A 19574-nucleotide genomic window follows, 5' to 3' on the forward strand; every position below is an offset into this window, starting at 1 on the left:
AGATGCTAGGGCTGCATACGACCGGTTTTCCATGTGTGAGTTAGGGAGAAGCTGGCGCAACGCAAAGGGAAGTTGTTCGAAGTAACGTGGCAATATCCTCACGACGGCCTGTTTAGAACCAGTAATTCATGCAAATAAAAATTTTACTGTATTTACTTCACTTACTGAGCATAGGGAAAACATAGGTATTACAGCATTTGCAGAGGCACACAAAAACATTTTATTCTTACTTTTTCTTGTCCCATACTCGAATAAAGCAAGATATTAAACCATTACTAATGCTGCGAAGAACCTTGCCCTTACAATGAAAGTAGTTTGGGGAAAGTTAAAGTACACTTCCGGTAAATACAGACACCACCACAAATTTCTGTATCTACATGATTACTCTGCAATTCACAATTAAGTGCCTGGCAAAGGGTTCTACTAATCGTCTTTAAGTTATTTCTCTATCGTTCCACTCTCGACCAATGTGCCGGAAAAACGAACCCTGCAGTATTTCCTTGCGAATTTATCTTATTTTATTATTATTATCATTTCTCCCTAAGAAGGTGAGCGCTAACAAAATATTTTCACACTCCGAGTGAAAGTTAGTGATTGAAATTTCATGAGAAGGTCCCGCAGCAGCGAAAAACTCCGTTGTGTGTTGACTACCACCCAAATTCGTGTATCATATCCGTGGAAGTTTTAGATGTCCTACGTCAATTATCTGATGCGAATACTATACCGCACAGCAATACTCCACAAGAGGGCGGGCAAGTGTAGTGCATGTAGTTTCTTAAATAGACCTGTTACAATTTCTAAGCGTTCTGCCTCTCAAGTTCTTCATTGTACATACGCACAGGTACCAACTATTATCTTTACGCATATTCTGCACCTAATTATATGTCGAACGGAACGCTTGTTTTTTCGATTCAACTACAAGGTTCCCCACACCCCATCCCTCCGACTCCAGTGAGTGGAAACTAATTAATTAGTAACAAACTCATTATCCTCTCCTCCCGGAACTGGAAATGTTGTCGGAAAGACACAGCGTCGGAACAGGACGACACCATTAAGAAAAATAACTATAAGCATTTACGAAACAGTACTTTGGCAAATACTACTCGTATAGCGTTTTACATAATTTACGTTCATCTTATATTTTTCCTTGGTTTGTTTTGATCGTTTCTTTATCTTTTAATTATGTAATTAGGAATACAATAACAGTATTCTCGTTCGTCGGTCATCTATGGATACAGTTCTGGGAACACAAAATGTTTTTGCATAAATAATAGCCAGAAATGACTACTGAAATTATCTTATTGTTTTTATTGTCGTTCGTGCACAAAATTGTTCAGAGTATCAACTTGCTGTAATATATATTGTTTTATTTCTTATTCCATAATAATATTAAGTATGCGACATTACAGTATCTGTTTGATATTCATATATCGAACCGTCTTGTTGCTACGTTGGTGCAGGAAAAAAAATACTGTGACTGCATACCTACTGAGATATACCTCTGAGTCCGCAGAACGTATTTTTTGTATGTTCACCACTGACATTTGCTTACAAAAAACAGTTCTGATTGAAAAAGATATCTATATACTGAAGCGCACAGTGATACAACGCAGTTAAACAATACCAGTTTGTATTTTGGGGCTCACCAGATAATTCTTTATTATGGTTCTAACGTTTGTTTTTCTTTTGCACAGAATTTGTCTCCAGTGTGAAAGGAATTAGAACATGCTGCGTTAGCACGTTACATATACGATTCTTCATTTGTATGGCCATATTGTCCATAGTTGCTTTACAGTTCTCGCGTGTTGTAAAGGCGAAATGACAATACTCTGAGGAAATACATACACGATGTCTACTTTAGTTACTTTTCATAGTCTGTCTGTGATTGTTACTGACGTTTGGCAAGTCTTGTTCACAACTTAGTCTTCTTGACTTACAACGAGCCAGTGGGAAAGTGGCGGTCGTATCTCCTAATATTTCAAGTTAGCCAAAGGGCATAGTTCAAAGAGCGGAGAAATGTTGCAATTTACATACAAAGTGGGTTTTAATTCGGTCGATACCGTTAAACAAATATTCCAGAAAGACAATTTATTACAAAGTGATTTGCTGGTACAAGTATCGTACTTAGCAGAGATCATAACAGTGGGTTGTCGGCTGTCATGTTCTGGTGCAAAGGACACCGAAATGAGACTTTACGCCACCATGGTTAGAAAAGAGAGAATTCCTCTTACTTTCTGCCACATGGATTTAGTTAATTTCATCAGGAAACAGAAAACTTAGCAAATGCAGCTAGCCGGCCGCTGTGACCGAGCGGTTCTAGGCACTTGAGTCTGGAACCGTGCGACTGCTACGGTCGCAGGTTCGAATCCTGCCTCGGGCATGGATGTGTGTGATGTCCTTAGGTTAGTTAGATATAAGTAGTTCTAAGCTGTAGGTTGACTGATGACCTCAGATGTTGAGTCCCATAGTGCTCAGAGCCATTTTTTGAAATGCAGCGTCGGCCGAAGTGGACCCACTCAGACACGAAATTCGGGGCCGTTCGCTGCTATCAAATTAGGAGAAGCACTATTAGTACGGGCATCGAGCACGTTTCTGACCATTTAGGAGAGAAGTCCAAATTTCCGAAGATGATTTTATCTTCCGTATGAGCGTCCTTGGAATATTAATAAACCCATTTTCTCCAGATCATAGGTTACAGTCTTCTTCCACTTATAGCGAGCGAGGTGGCGCAGTGGTTAACACACTGGACTCGCATTGGGGAGGACGACATTTCAAACCCGCGTTCAGCTCACCATGATTTAGGTTTTTCGTGATTTTCCTGTATCGCTTCAGGCAAATGCCGGGATGGTTCCTTTGAAAGAGGACGGTCGGTTTCCTTCCCCATCTTTCCCTAATCGGAGCCTGTGGTCCGTCTCTAATGACCTAGTTGTCGATGGGACGTTCACTTGTGTTCTCAACTAACTCAATGATTATCCTAAGGGCCTTGTTATGAAGGACTTCGAACGTTTGAAGGTGTGTGTCTGCAGCTATGCCTCGTATTTTACATCAAGGTGCACATTTTTCCATAGCGGCAACTGTTATTTGGACAAGCGTTTGAAAGCATGGAGATCTACTCACAACAATATATTACGAGGAACGGAACTCCAATGAGAACTCCACTGTCGGCGCCTACAAATAACCATTACTCTAAAACATGTTGTGTGGCACGTGGTTTAAAGTCCAGATACGTTTGCTCTCGATGCACCTGAAGAAGACGACTAACGGAGCCGTCGCAATAATACGTAAAATAACATAAACTAGAAAATCGAGAGAGTAATTTTGTATACATCCACACTGACATTCCTTGTGTGCTTTCGAAACCACCTTTTAGTTAAACCGCGTCGTAGAATTTAGCAGTATTTTAGTGTAACACATAAAACCGTTATAGGATCAACGTTTTGCATACACCAGTTGCAGTTTTCCCACTTACTATGGTTTCGAAGACTTGCCATTCTGTTCCCTGCAATATGGTGTATACGATCTTTCGCATCAGCTGCTCTCGAGTTTGATTATTCTGCTGCGGCAACCTGTTACCATCGTTTCATTACGATTGCGTCTGCAGTGAGCACTGAATGCAAAAGGACGCGAGCCTGGGAAGTCGCAGGCGCTTTCTGCGCATGCGCATCGATCATACTTTCGCACGCCGCAGCGCGGCGCTGCCGTCTCCCACGGCATGTGCATGGCTGAGCCCCGCCGCTTCGCCAGTCAGCTTGCGGCTGTGACAGAACGCGGCAGAAGACTCTGACGACGACCTGCTGACCGCGGCATCATGGCACCCGACGCGCTCGACCTCACTGACGACCAGCGCTTCTCTCTGATGAAGGTACGTATTTGTAGTGAATACTATTTCCACCTGCATGGTCCTAATTTCGATCTATCTCGCTAATTATTGGATAGGAAGTCCTTCACTGACAAGCGTGTCTCAGGCGCGCTTGACCCTTCTTTACGTATTTTGTGCTTCGGCGAATAACACTGAGCTGCATCCTCAGTCGTTTCCGCTGATAAGAGAAGATACTCAAACATTACATCAGATATCAATGCTTTGTTTGAAGTCCTAACAACTGTTGTATTTGCGGACTGAATTACGGGAATTCATATATGCCAATTACGCAAACAAAACACCATATTATAGTCTAAATTTGTTCACTCATAAAAAACTATTACTCATGTCTAATTTTTTGGACTGTCAAGTTTTGTGGGACTTTCTTTACACTATTACGTAGCTTCCTACACTTCTCTTGGTACCTGTCCTCTTTTGGATGCTAATCTGTCCTAACTCGGCAGTATTTGTACTAAAAACAGGTACCGCGCCTCTGTGTATATTTCTGCGACAGATGAGCATCCAGATGTGGACAGGCCCCAAGGAAAGAGCTATGGAAAATTATATAATACTGTAAAGAAGATCCTACAGAACCTAGCATTCTAAAGAATAAAACTTGAATAAAAGTACCCACTCATGACGATCCAAAGGCGCCCACACTTCTTTGCGGTCTAAAAAGATGTACTGTCTACGTAGTCATGGACCTGAATTTTCATGATAAATCAGATCTTTACCAAATTGTGGACTGGCTGAGTATGTAGTTTTCTTTGCCTATAAGATTTATGTCTAACAGTTGGAGTAGGTTGCTCCATACAAATAGCTGCTGCCATTGACGAATCATGTAAGTATGAAACTGAACAATTATATAGACCGATGGTAACTCAGGTGCTAGGCTACATCCCGTTAGTAGAATACTGAGGAACCGTTAAATGCGTAGAGATCCAACTCAAAAAGCTTGCTCAGCTTTAAACTGGATTACTGTTCCAGTCAGTGGGCTGCATGTCAGGTTTGACCTGACAGAGGACACTGAGCAATTAAGAGAAGCCTTATACAGAGAACGTCGTATCGAAACGTTACGAGTCTGCATTATTCGCGGGAGCTTGTTACTGACGGACGAGAGTTGGAAAAAGAATGCAACTAGAAGGTGCTGGAAAATGTAGAGTACATACTTTTTTAAAATTTCCGAGTATAGATTTAAGTGTCAGGAAGTCCTCTCTGAAAGTATCTGTATGCAGCGTAGCCATGTATGAGAGAAAAACATGGACGATAAACAGTTTAAACAAGAAGAGAATAGAAGCTTTTCAATTGTGGTGCTATACAGAAGAATACTGGAGACTGAATGCGTAGATCAATTCTCGTCCAATCTGTTACTTTATCAAGCAGCAAAGATTTCTTTGGCCAAATATACGTTACAAAACGATATGAGTTTTTACCAGTATACCTCCTCCACGGAACCCTGGTTGAATCAAAACCTTGACAACTAAAACGCCCTAGTTTGTTACTAACACACAATTTAACCTTCCGCTTATTACCTTGTTCCTCAAAAGACTTTTTGTTTGCACTGTTATCGAATGTTAGCCTCTTAACCCTGACATTTATGCGATACACATATGTCTTCACCTTGTTAACTATTAGCTGGTACTGAACAGAACTGGGGAGAAGTGAAATTTGTGGTACAATCTGACTAGAAGAAGAGATCGGTTGGTAGGACATATTCTGAGGCGTCAAGAGATCACCAATTCAGTACGGAGGGAATCGTAAAGGGAAACCAAGAGATGAATACAGTAAGCAGATGCAGAAGGATGTAGGCTGCAGTAGTTATTCGGAGATGAAGAGGCTTGCACAGGATAGACCAGAATGGAGAGCTGGAGCAAACCAGTCTTTCGACTGAAAATTACAACAACAACAACTTAGTGTCCTGCCAATAAAACGCAGTCTTTGGTTAGCTTTCCCCACAACATTTTCTGTGTTTCTTCCAATGTAAGTTGTTCGTAATTGTAATACCTAGGCATTTAGTTGAATTTACTGCTTTTAGATTAGACTGATTTATCGTGTAACCAAAGTTTAACGAATTCCTTTTAGCACTCGTGTGGATGACTTCACACTTTTCGTTATTTAGGATCAACTGCCAATTTTCGCACCATTCAGCTATCTTTTCTAAATCGTTTTGCAATTTGTTTCGATCTTCTGATGACTTTATTAGTCGATAAACGGCAGCGTCATCTGCAAACAGGCTAAGACGGCTGCTCAGATTGTCTCCTTGACCTGGCACTGGGACGGAATTTACGTCCGAGCTGGTCTCACATGTGCTCTGTCTGGGACGGACTTGGGGATCTTGCTCGCCATACCTCATCGAGCAGACAGCTCATAGAGACACGTTCCAGACGCGAACGAGCATTGTCGTGTCGAAAAATGTCACATAAGAGGTAACACAAGAGGACGTAGGATGTCCGTGACATACCGTTGTGCCCTCAGAGTTCCCTCAGTCACTGTCAGCCGTGACTTGAATTCATACCCGAAGTCTCCCCACACCACGACACACCGCCGTGCCCCTCTAAAACACGGGATTGATGGCACCTTTCTCCAGCTCGCCAGCATAATAACCGATTATAGTCATTGGGGGTATCGCAGACCTGCGATTCGCCGCTGAACGCTATTGTATTACTGCGAAATATGGGAGAGTGTCACAGAAATGATACAGGATTTGGGATGGACACCATTAAAAGAAAGGCGTTTTTCGTTGCGAAGGAATCTTCTAACGAAATTCCAATCACCAACTTTCTCCTCCGAATGCGAAAATATTTTGTTGACACCGACTTACATAGAGAGGAACGATCGCCAAGATAAAATAAGGGAAATCGGAGCTCTTACGGAATACGAGATTGGGATAATAGAGAATTGTGAAGGTGGTTCGATGAACCCTCTGCCAGGCACTTAAATGTGATCTGCAGAGTATCCATGTAGATGAAGATGCGACGCCGTTCATCAGCAGTCCATGCTTCCCACTAACGACACCACTCCAAACGCAGCCGTTTGTCTTGTGGTGCTATCAGTAGCCTAGGCATGGGACGCTAACTCTCTAGCCCGGTTGCTGCTAGTCTCCGACCAATTGACTAAAACGACACTCTACGTTGCAGAGAGTCCATTACGTGTTCTCGGAAGGGAAGTCCAGATGTGAAGGGGTTACGATGTGCTTGGTGCAGAATACGGCAATCCTTCCTTGCGGTGGTCGACCGGATACTTGACGACAAGTATGCCTGCGCTCTCGTTCCCATGCAGTCCAACATCGGGCCAAAAATCTGGGTTCTGCACAATTCGTCCAGCCAACCAAACAGAGACCCACAATAAGGCCCCTCTCAAAGTCTATTAGGTACTGATAACGCTGTCTCATTCGAGTACGCGGTATCTGCGTCTCCTTTATAGTGATCACCCAATGTACCCTTCCAGACCTGAAGCAAGAACAATATTAATGTGGTCTGGTTGCCGTTCTACTTCTCACAGATAATTGATGCTCTTACCATTTACAAGTCGGCCGGTGTAGCCGAGCGGTTCTAGGCGCTACAGTCTGGAACCGCGCGACCGCTGCTGTCGCAGGTTCGAATCCTGCGTCGGGCATGGATGTGTGTGATGTCCTTAGGTTAGTTAGGTTTAAGTAGTTCTAAGTTCTAGGGGACTGATGACCTCAGAAGTTAAGTCCCATAGTGGTCAAGGCCATTTGAGCCATTTACATACTCATCGATGATGTGCATGTGCACAAAGTTACATTCACATCCGACTATGTCTTCTGGGTGCTTCGCTTTTTCTTCTCAGTCTGTGTACATCCACAATCATCCTGATTATAAAAAATAAGACGGGAATAAAAGTACTCATTGATGGTGGCACAAAGGAGACGAAAGGGCTATAAAAATGCGTTGTTTGAGTAATAGGCGGACGTGAATTAAATTAGATCTTTACCTGATTGACGACCGGTTCAAAATGTATTTCTTTCGTTTCCGTCTTACTATTCAGTTTCTCAAAAATGGTTCAAATGGCTCTGACAAGGGAACCTCCCCATCGCACCCCCCTCAGATTTAGTTATAAGTTGGCACAGTGGATAGGGCTTGATAAACTGAACACAGATCAATTGAGAAAACAGGAAGAAGTTGCGTGGAACTGTGAAAAAATAAGCAAAATATACAAACTGAGTAGTCCACGGGTTGCATAGGCAACATCATGGACAATGTGAGCTGAGAAGCGTCGTGGTCCCGTGGTAGCGTGAGCAGCTGCTAAACGAGAGGTACTTGGTTCAAGTCTTCCCTTGAGTGAAAAGTTTATTTTCTTTATTTTTGCATAGTTATTATCTGTCCGTTCGTTCATTGACGTCTCTGTTCACTGTAATAAGTTTAGTGTCTGTCTTTTGCGAGCGCACCGCAAAACTGTGTGATTAGTAGACGAAAGGACGTGCCTCTCCAATGGGAACCGAAAACATTTGATCGCAAGGTCATAGATCAACCGATTCCTCCACAGGAAAACACATCTGATATATTCTATACGACACTGGTGACGGCATGTGCGTCACATGACAGGAATATGTTGTCGACCCACCTAACTTGTACACTTGGCGAAGGGGTAAAAAGATTCTTCTACCTTGTCCGATTTAGGTTTTCTTGTGGATGTGATAATGACTCCCAAAAAAGTGATGAAAACATAAGAGTTTGTCACATAAACTGAAAATAAAAAATTAAAATTATTACTCGATAGGAGAATTGAACCAAGGACCTTTCGTTCCGCAGCTGCTCACGTTACCACGTGACCACGGCGCTCCAGCGTTCCTAGCGTCCTTGACGTTGCCTATCGTCCCACAAACTACTCAGTTTGTATATTTTGCTTATTTTTTCACAGTTCCACACAACTTCTTCCTGTTTTCTCAATTGATCTGTTTTCAGTTTTTCAAGGCCTATCCACTGTGCCAACTTATAACTAAATCTGAGGGGGGTGCGATGGGGAGGTTCCCATGTGAGGACTATGGGACTTAACATCTGAGGTCATCAGTCCCCTAGAACTTAGAACTACTTAAACCCAACTAACCTAAGGACATCACACACATCCATGCCCGAGGCAGGATTCAAACCTGCGATCGTAGCAGCAGCGCGGTTCTGGACTGAAGCGCAGAGAACCGCTCGGCCACCGCGGCCGGCTTCAATTTCTCGCGGTGTAGATGATAATAAATTAACTGGAGGCAAATGTCGGGTAGCGTCCTCGACAACCGCCGCTATTTCGAAAGTAGAAGCTAAAATTTCATCCAGTTAACGACTGTAGTATCGGATCTCAGAGCCCAATGAGCAAAATTTTCTGCTATTAATGCTGATGTCAAGAGTAGACATACACCAGTGAACCAATTTTTTATAAGCTTTTGGTATTTTCTTGAACTATTTAAGTCGAATGCCAGATTGATGTTTTCAATGAAGCCTATTCCATCCTTTCCAACTGAAATAACACACCATCTCTACTCACTGTTTTTCCTCCCCCTCGATTATTAGCGACTGAAAGAGTCACTCACTGTAGATACAACTCTAATAGAGGAGGAGGATATTAGTGTTTAACGTCCCGTCGACAACGAGGTCATTAGAGACGGAGCGCAAGCTCGGGTGAGGGAAGGATGGGGAAGGAAATCGGCCGTGCCCTTTCAAAGGAACCATCCCGGCATTTGCCTGAAGCGATTTAGGGAAATCACGGAAAACCTAAATCAGGATGGCCGGAGACGGGATTGAACCGTCGTCCTCCCGAATGCGAGTCCAGTGTGCTAACCACTGCGCCACCTCGCTCGGTCAACTCTAATAGATCTAAAGTAGGAGATCACATTATACAGGGTGAATCACCTACAACTTGCACCGCAGATATCGCAGAAATGGAAAGTCCTATTGATGTACGCTTTTTACAGAACGGGTTGGTAGTCAGGGGCTGGCATTGTTAGGCAATCAACCGGCTTAATAGTACTTAGTGTATTTTTTGTGCAAATACACACTTTTTAAAATGGAACAATGCCTATTGACATCGACAATCGAAAAGTAGTGCGAATCGTTTACGAGATATCGTGTTTTGAAAATTTTTCACACCGACACTTGTTTGCACCATTCAGCCTGCGTAGTTGCTATGTACGATGTTGCTATGTTTGTTTACAGAGTGCTTGCGTGTTTGTTGAGTGCATTGCGACTTGTCAGTGGGTAGTGTGTGTCAGTCCAGACAGTAGATCGTGAGTAGAAAAAAAAAAGGTTCAAATGGCTCTCAGCACTATGGGACTTAACATCTGTGGTCATCAGTCCCCTAGAACATATAACTACTTAAACCTAACTAATCTATGGACATCACACACAACCATGCCCGAGACAGGATTCGAACCTGCGACCGTAGCGGTCACGCGGTTCCAGACTGAAGCGCCTAGACCATACCGGCCGGCCGATCGTGAGTAGACAATGGGATTTACCAATACAGAAAAACCCGAGTTGCTCATGATGTATGTGGGGAATAGGAAGAATGCAGTTCGTTCTGGTACAGTATATGCGGCAAAATATCCCAATAGACGTCAACCATCTCACCAATTGTCTACCAACCTCTTCAACCAGTTACGTGAAAGTGGTAGTGTAAAACCTAGAAAACGTAACAGAACGAAACAAGGGACGACGGAAACAACTGTTGCAGTTGATGCGCACGTTACCTCCAGCGCAATCGCACGAGGAAGTGGCATGAGTCAGCCAAGTGTCCTACGCATTCTCCTTCGCAGTAGGTTCCACACTTATCACATCTCTCTCGAGCAAGAGCTGCGTGGAAACGATTACGAAAATCGTGCTGACGTCTACACATGGATATCAAGACTGGATATTCCTGATGTCTCATGCATTTTGTTTAGTGATGAAACCACATTTACTAATCTTGGCTAGATAAACCGCCGAAACATGCATTATTGACCTGTTGACAATCCCCGTTGGCTTCGTCAGATGCAACGTCAGCGTCCATCGACTGTAAACAAATGATGTTTGATAGTGAACCATCAGTTCATAGACCCGTTTTTCATATCTGAAATATTAAATGCGGACAAGTATCGCAGCCTCCTAGCAGACCATCTTCCACGGATGCTAGAAGACGTTCCTCTTCAGACTAGGAGAAACCTCTGGTACCAACGTAATGGATGTCCAGTCCATAGTGCATGAATTACTACTACATGTCTTCACAAACTGTTCCCCAATCGTTGGATTGGACGCAGAGGGCTTGTACCATAGCCGACCCATTCCCCGTATTTTACGCCTGTAGATTTTTTTTCTGTGGGGAGAGCTGAAAGACGCTGTCTACAAGGACATATCAACTAAATCCGACGATACACAACGACATAATACTGCAGCCTGCTCGGCCATCTCCCCACTTGTGGAGCAGTCGTTCCATGCCAAACTGGAAGCGTTTTGCCGCTGCCGATTATTATTTTGAACACAACCTGTGATGGTCAGCTGTCTCGTTACTGGTCAGAACCCTCACAGCTAGTGTATCTACTTGTTGTTCTTTACTGTGATAACAGAGGTATTTTACATGTGTCGGTGTGGGAACTTTACAAAATACGATATCTCGCAAACGACTCGCATTCGAAACCTGCAACAAACACCACTTACATTTTGATTTACCCTACTTTTAGTTTCTTAATGTCAATAGGCACTGCTCCATTTTAAAAGTGTACGTTTGCACAAAAATGCAATTTCTTTGTATTACACACATCAAAAAAAAAGTTTACAACACCCAGGTTCCCGGATTTTCTGAAGATATACGTTGACTGTGGATTTTGTATCACAGACACAGTCCCTTTGACTGTTCAGAGATGTCACTAAACACGCCCAAAGATGGAAACAACCATGCTTGAGCAGCGCCTATTAGACGAAGGGGGTCCGACAGCCGATTAGTTCCAGTCATTCCACCAAGAAGGAGGTACACGGCTCGTGTTGTCTGTAGTTCAACCATTCCTTGATGGTCAATACCGCGGTTCGATTGCATCCGCATTGTTACTTTGTGCGCGACTGTTACGGTCGCAGGTTCGAATCCTGCCTCGGGCATGGATGTGTGTGATGTCCTTAGGTTAGTTAGGTTTAAGTAGTTCTAAGTTCTAGGGGACTGATGACCACAGATGTTAAGTCCCATAGTGCTCAGAGCCATTTGAACCATTTTGTTACTTTGTGCCAGGAAGAGTTCTCAACAAGGAAAGTGTTCAGGCGGCTCGGAGTGAACCAAAGCGATGTTGTTCGGTCATGGAGAAAATACAGAGAGAGAGAACTGTCGATGACATGCCTCGCTTAGGCCGCCCAAGGGCTACTACTGCAGTGTATGTCCGCTACCTACGGATTATGGCTCGGAGGAACCCTGACAGCAACGCCGCCATGTTGAATAATGCTTTTCCAACAGCCGCAGGTCGTCGTGTTACGACTCAAACTGTGCACCATGGCGAGGTCCGTCTTTGCAACCACGACACCATGCAGCGCGGTACACATGGACCCAACAACATGCCTCATGGACCACACAGGATGGCATCACGTTCTCATCACCGATGAGTATTGCTTATGCCTTCAACTGGACAATCGTCGGAGACGTGTTTCTAGGCAATCCGGTCAGGCTGAACGCCTTAGACACACTGTCCAGCGGGTACAGCAAGGTGGAGGTATCCTGCTGTTTTGGGGTGGCATTATGTAGGGCCGACGTACGCCGCTGGTGGTCATGGAAGGCGCGGTAACGGCTGTACGATACGTGAATGCCATCCTCCGACCGACCGCGCAACCACACCGGCAGCATATTGGCAAGGCATTTGTCTTCATGGACGACAATTCGCACCCCCATCTTGCACATCTTGTGAATGACTTCCTCCAGGATAACAACATCGCTCGACTAGAGAGGTCAGCATGCTCTGCAGACATTAACCCTATCGAAAATGCCTTGGATGGATTGAAAAGGGCTGTTTATGGACGACGTGACCCAGCAACCACTATGAGGGATCTACGCCGAATCTCCGTTGAGGAGTTGCTCATCTGGACCAACAGTGCCTTGATGAACTTGTAGATAGTATGCCACGACGAATACAGACATGCGTCAGCCAAGTGGACATACTACTGGATATTAGAGGTACCGGTGTGTACAGCAATCTGGACCACCACCCCTGAAGGTCTCGCTGTATGGTGGGACAACATGCAATGTGTGGTTTTCATTAGCAATAAAAAGGGCGGAAATGATGTTTATGTTGATCTCTATTCCAATTTTCTGTACAGGTTCCGGAACTCTCAGAACTGGGGTGATGCAAACCTTTTTTGGTGTGTGTGTTATCATCTGTTGACTGGCTAACAGTACGAGACCTTGACAAGCAACCCTAGGAGCCGCTGACAACCATCCCATTCTGTGAAAATCGTACATCAATAGCATTTTCCATTTCCGCAATATTTGCAGTGCAAGTTTTAGACGATTCACCTTGTACAATCATCCGTAGCATCGTACACTAGAGTCTAATGAGGTCACAAAACACTTTTGTATCATGTGAAAATTTCTCATAAAGAACAAAAGTCAGTATTTTTCACATGTGATTGAATCTAGACCAGAGCACCAGCCATAGAGAAATTATGTCTGGTTTAGAGAATCATTATACTCGTGGTACATTTCCCTTATCGCAGTAACTCTGGAACTTAAAAGACAGGGATTTCCTCCCAGGTAGTTCCTGATTACGCCCGTTGACTGGCTGTCTCTTCTCGTTTGTAGAGACGTCAGTTTCCGCCGATAGAACTGACACAGTGATTAAGGCCCCGGACGTGCATTTAGAAAAAGTAGGAATCAACTGCCCGTCGTACATTCTGATTTAGATTTGCCTGAAGCATTGTCGGAATTGTTGTCTCAAGGCCATGCCTGACTTCATATCACGTCCTTGTCCAGCTGAACTAATGTTCAGACTCTAAGCGCTTTTGTCTCATTGAAAAACCAAATGGCTTTCCTTGTCATCATTACCAATAAACAGCAAAGGACAAAAAAAAAACTTGACGTCAGTACCTATGTCTCCTACACAAGTAGTAAAGCAACCCTAAGGCCGAAGGTCTACAGTGTTGACAAAACATGGCCATAAGACTGACGTTACGTTCTTATACACGTACACATAAGAACCAGTCTATCGAGTCTTTTACGAGCGGACTCAACAACACACCGCGGTGTCTACACGCCGATGACGCTAACCCATTTTTCAAATATACAAATTTATTTGATGTATAACGATCGCGTTTATTTGTAAATAAAAAACGGTAACGTAAGTACTTTTTATTTGTAATCTATATTTTACGCGCGCCAAATAGAAGGCGGTGTTCATCTTCTACTTCAGTGGTTGAAGACCACTCGCATGGCTTTGCAATAAAACTAGCTGGCAAACCCGGTATTCCATTGCCTGGGTATTCGTTTTGGCTATTTTCTTATAAAAACGAAAGTAAAACATGAACTGTGTTTGTATTGGAATATTAAAAAAAATCATTTCCATGTACTCGTAAAAACATCTTTGAAATTATGAATCACAGTACGAAGAAAGATCCATGACGTACAAATAAGTAAATCATCCAAATTACGAAACATAGTACGCAAAATACAAATTCTCTGTAATGTTTATTTAACTCAGGACTTAATTATACTACAGTCTGGAACCGCGTGACCGCTACGGTCGCAGGTTCGAATCCTGCCTCGGGCATGGATGTGTGTGCCGTCCTTAGGTTAGTTAGGTTTAAGTAGTTCTAAGTTCTAGGGGACTGATGACCTTAGAAGTTAAGTCCCATTTGAACTTAATTATAAATAGTGTTTCTAGTTGCATGTCCAGCTGCTTCGAGAGTCTACAATGCGATTTTGTAAACGTATCTATGGCAACGCCTCTTCATAGCTACATCTACGTAAATACTCCACAGTTCACCCTTAAGTGCCTGGCGGAGCATTCATCGAACCACCATCACAATAATTCTCTATTATTCCAATCTCGAACAGCGCGCGGAAAAAACGAACACCTATATCTTTCCGTGCGAGCTTTGATTTCCCTTATTTTATTATTATGATTGTTTCTCCCTATGTAGGTCGGCGTCTACAAAATATTTTCGCATTCGGTGGAGAAAACTTGTGATTGAAATTTCGGAGATGATACCGCCGCAACGAAAAAGCATTTCTTTTAATGATGTCCACTCCAAATCCTGTATCATGTCAGAGATACTCTCTTTCTTACTCCTCGATAATACAAAACGTGCTGGTCTTCTTTGAACTTACTCGATGTACTCTATTAATCCTATCTGGTAAGGATCCCACACTGCGCGGTAGTACTCCAGAAGAAGATGGACAAGAGTAACGTACGCAGTATCTTTACTAGATCCGTGGCATCTTCTAAGTGTTCTATCAACAAATCGTAGTCTTTGGTTCGCCTTCCCCACGACACTTTCTATGTGTTCTTTCCAATTTAAGTTGTTTGTAATTGTAGTTCCGTTGCATTTAAGGTCTTTAGATTGGTTTGATTTATTGTGTAACCGAAGTTCAATAGATTCCTTTTAGCAATTATGTGGATGACCTTGCACTTTTCATTATTTAGGGTCAATAGCTTATAGGAGGCTATTGTTTTCGTCTGCAGCTGTTTGCGTTTCGCTGTTAATAGTTGTCAGAAACGCTGCCAAGTGTCAGGGATTTCCATAAGTTGAGTCAAATGGTTCAAATGGCCCTGAGCACTATGGGACTTAACTGCTGAGGTCATCAGTCCCCTAGAACTTAGAACTACTTAAACTTAACTAACCTAAGGACATCATACACATCCATGCTCTAGGCAGGATTCGAACCTGCGACCGTAGCGGTCGCGCGTTTCCGGTCTTTAGCGCCTAGAACCGCTCGGCCACTCTGGCCGGCAAGATGAGTCAACTGGAGGAGTGTATTACTAGTAGAGAATGAAGTACTGAAACCTCAGGCATGATGCGCCATTTTGTCACGCATCTCAGAGTTTGATCTCATATCTCTTGAACAATGTGACGTACAACGATATAATTTTGGATGCGTATTCAGCGGCATATCTTAATATTGTCTGCGAAATATTTTGCGAATAGAGTGAGTAGCAAAGGAATAATAAATCTAAACGTCATGCACAATGCGACAGTTTTTCACACATCTCAGTACTTATGTCGTCATATCTCCTTAATTATGTGTGTAACCATGATATACTTTTGTTGGTGTATTTAGCCGCAGCGTATATGGAGACTGCCAGCGAAATTTATTATGAATACAATGAGAAGCACAGAAGTAACAGGTTAAATTTCAACATCATGCATGATGTTTTTCACGCATCTCATTGTTTACGACGTCATATCTTCTGAATTAGGATAGTTAGATTGTTCTTACTCCCCCAGTAAGGGACAGGTGTCCCAAGTTTAGTTGAAATGGGTCCAATGGTTTAGGAGGAGATGTGGAACATACGCGCACACACACAAATACATACTTCGACTTTTATAATACATGGATTATTCCTTCAAGAAGAGAACAGTCATTTACAAATGGTGAGAATGAAAGTAATTCATGTAAAACAAAGTTACAGTACAGCGAATTATTACGTACGTGTTACCTGTACATATAAAGTAACAGTTCTCCCTAGGTTTCGTAATTAAGATACACAGATTACAATCGATACTGAATTATCACCAAAAAAAATCATATAACGAGCAAATGTATTGGGTGTTACGGTACAACCGGAAGCTGAAAGGTTCTTTTGTGAAACGTCTCCACCTGTCGAAATGATTCAGAAGAGAATTAGTGGCCCAATGAGGGGGGAAGGGAATCGGTGATGTGCAGCGGGGGTGGGAGTGTTTGTAACAGGATCCTGATCGTATGGGCTTCCGAACCGTACATGCACATGTACCTGTCATAACGGTTGTAGAGTCCTGAAATCTTGCGCTAATCGCGCACGCCAAGAGGACACTCGGCGGTGGCGATCGCGAGAAAGTGTGGGAGTTTGGACCGATATTGACTCGTTTCGGCTCGCTAGCGATCTTAGCTCAGAATGCAGTGCAGTGTACACTGGTACTGTCATCATTCTGTTATGTCTTTGCTGTGCTGTATTGAGATTAGTTTCGGGCGTCGTTATCTCAGCGAATAACGTCTGCTTTCGTATGCAAAAGTAGACGATATGCTAAGTCCAGTGCTGTCTGACAACGACCTCGGGCTAGTTTGGCAGCGAGGGGCAGCTGCCAGTGCCTGACGAGTATATTCGATGTGTGACGTCTCCCCAAAAGTTGATGGCTTCCAATGTCTGCAACATTGGGACGTACAAGCAAGTGATTTCTAAATCCGAAATGCTTGCTGAGTATTATGTGATGGATCTCATGATAGCACTCTAACAAGGGAACCTCCCCACCGCACCCCCCTCAAATTTAGTTATAAGTTGGCACAGTGGATAGGCCTTGAAAAACTGAACACAGATCAAGCGAGAAAACAGGAAGAAGTTGTATGGAACTATAAAAAAAAAGTAAGCAAAATATACAAACTGAGGAGTCCATGTGCAATATAGGCAACATCAAGGACAGTATTAGCACAGGAGCGTCGTGGTCCCGTGGTTAGCGTGAGCAGCTGTGGAACTAGAGGTCCTTGGTTCAAGTCTTCCCTCGAGTGAAAAGTTTATTTTCTTTATTTTCGCAAAGTTATGATATGTCCGTTCGTTCATTGACGTCTCTGTTCACTGTAATAAGTTTAGTGTCTGTGTTTTGCGACCGCACCGCAAAACCGTGCGATTAGTAGACAAAAGGACGTGCCTCTCCAATGGAAACCGAAAACATATTTGATCGCAAGGTCATAGGTCAACCGATTCCACCACAGGAAAACATGTCTGATATATTCTATACGACACTGGTGACGGCATGTGCGTCACATGACAGGAATATGTTGTCGACCCACCTAACTTACACACTTGGCGAATGGGTAAAAAGGTTCTTCTACCTTGCCCGATTTAGGTTTTCTTGTGGATGTGATAATGACTCCCAAAAAAGTGATGAAAACATAAGAGTTTGTCACATAAACTGCAACAAATGAATGCAACAGTTTCACAGTCGCACAGTTTTCCCTGTGCTCTGTCAAAACATATGTTTTTAACGTTTTCAAATTTTTCCGTGTGTAGACCGTCAAATCCTGCATTTGTCCAAGCAAATCTGAACATGTCCTGGAATTTTGGACAGCGAATTTATGTGTGAGTGCCTGAAACTTTTCACTCGAGGAAAGACTTCAACCAAGGACCTCCCGTTCCGCAGCTGCTCACGCTAACCACGGGACCACAGCGTTCATGAGCTCAAACTATCCCTGATGTTGTCTATCTCGCACATGGACTACTCAGTTAGTATATTTTGCTATTTTTTTTCATAGTTCCATACAACTACTTCCTGTTTTCTCGATTGATCTGTGATCAGTTTTTCAAGGCCTATCCACTGTGCCAACTTATAACTAAATCTGAGGGGGTGCGATGGGGAGGTTCTCTTGTAAGGATTTTACCCATCTAGTTGTTTCTCCTTCACCTGGAGCCAATGAGCACGAGCACAATCAATCTGAAAAATTAGTAATTTTACGTCGCCGAATTCTAAGGAAAGTCTTGAGTGACCTTGCTGTAACACGATCGAGTGCTTACACGCTTTTTCTATCGTGCTTGTCAAATGACAGTTGATGTTACTGGCAGGAGGGGAGAATAATACTGGAAAGGGGAGGTGTAAGGGACAGTCAAATGAAGAAGAGACAAATGGAAAAAATAAGTGTAATTGTTTATTATTTCAAATGTTATCGCCAAAACTGTTAATACTTTTGCCTCACTGTGAGACAGGACGGTAAGTGCCTTCTTGGAAAAATGTGTCCTGTTGGCAACGGAAACAAACAGGCATGACAGCTCCACGAAAGTTACGATGACCCTTCTCCTTGACTGCAAGGGCCCACTGCGCATTGACTTTTTGGAACACGGCGCCACAATTAACACACAGCAGTACGTTGACATATTGCAAAAACTGAAGAGCGCCATCAACTCTAAAAACTCAGGAATGTTGACAGACGGCATCATTCTATTGCAGGTTAATGGCCGCCCACTTGTTGCCAAGGTTGTTTCGAGTATGCTGCAGAAGTTTCGCTGAGAGGCCCTTGTACATCTTCTATAATGTCACGATGTCTCCCCACGCTGTTTTTCTATTTCTGCAACCCTGGAGAAAGACGTACGTGGCCGTCGATTTGCTTCGGATGAAGAGGCGCACGTCTGGAAACAATCACTATTCCATAGCCAACCGAAAATATTTTTCAATGAAGGCACTTGTCTCACAGTCGAATAAATGTATTAACAGTTACGGCGATTTCTTTTTATGTTAACAGTTACGGCGACTACTTTTGAAACAATTAACAGTTTACTTACTTTTTCCCATTAGTCTCGTTTTCATTTGGCCGTCCCTTACACATCATGACAATACTTATGATTGATGTACTGAACCTTGAGAGAAAAGAGAGCTGGGAAATGGAAGAAGTATACAGAATTAGACCCAAATCGCTTACGTCCCTCTGTTGCAGAGTCTTACAGCTCATTATGAACTTAAACAACATGTTGTTCTTGTATAAAAACTAGTTCCTCAGGAAAGCATCACTCATAAGAAACAGCTCGTTTACACACGTGATACCCTGCAAAAGCAGATTCCGTGTTGCTCTGTATCAAAAATAA

At 43.1% G+C, this 19574-nt stretch overlaps 1 protein-coding gene across 1 annotated transcript in view; it reads left to right on the plus strand.

The window, feature by feature from the left end:
- The first annotated feature begins 3740 nt into the window (after positions 1–3740).
- Positions 3741–19574, plus strand: part of LOC124754405 (SEC14-like protein 2) — a 306366-nt gene continuing 290532 nt past the window's right edge. The window contains exon 1 of the mRNA XM_047249026.1: positions 3741–3862. Coding sequence (XP_047104982.1) covers positions 3809–3862 — 54 coding nt within the window. The 5' untranslated portion in view covers positions 3741–3808. The remainder of the gene's footprint in view (positions 3863–19574) is intronic.

This window comes from Schistocerca piceifrons, chromosome 1 (assembly GCF_021461385.2).
Source record: "Schistocerca piceifrons isolate TAMUIC-IGC-003096 chromosome 1, iqSchPice1.1, whole genome shotgun sequence".
Classification (NCBI taxonomy): domain Eukaryota; kingdom Metazoa; phylum Arthropoda; class Insecta; order Orthoptera; family Acrididae; genus Schistocerca; species Schistocerca piceifrons.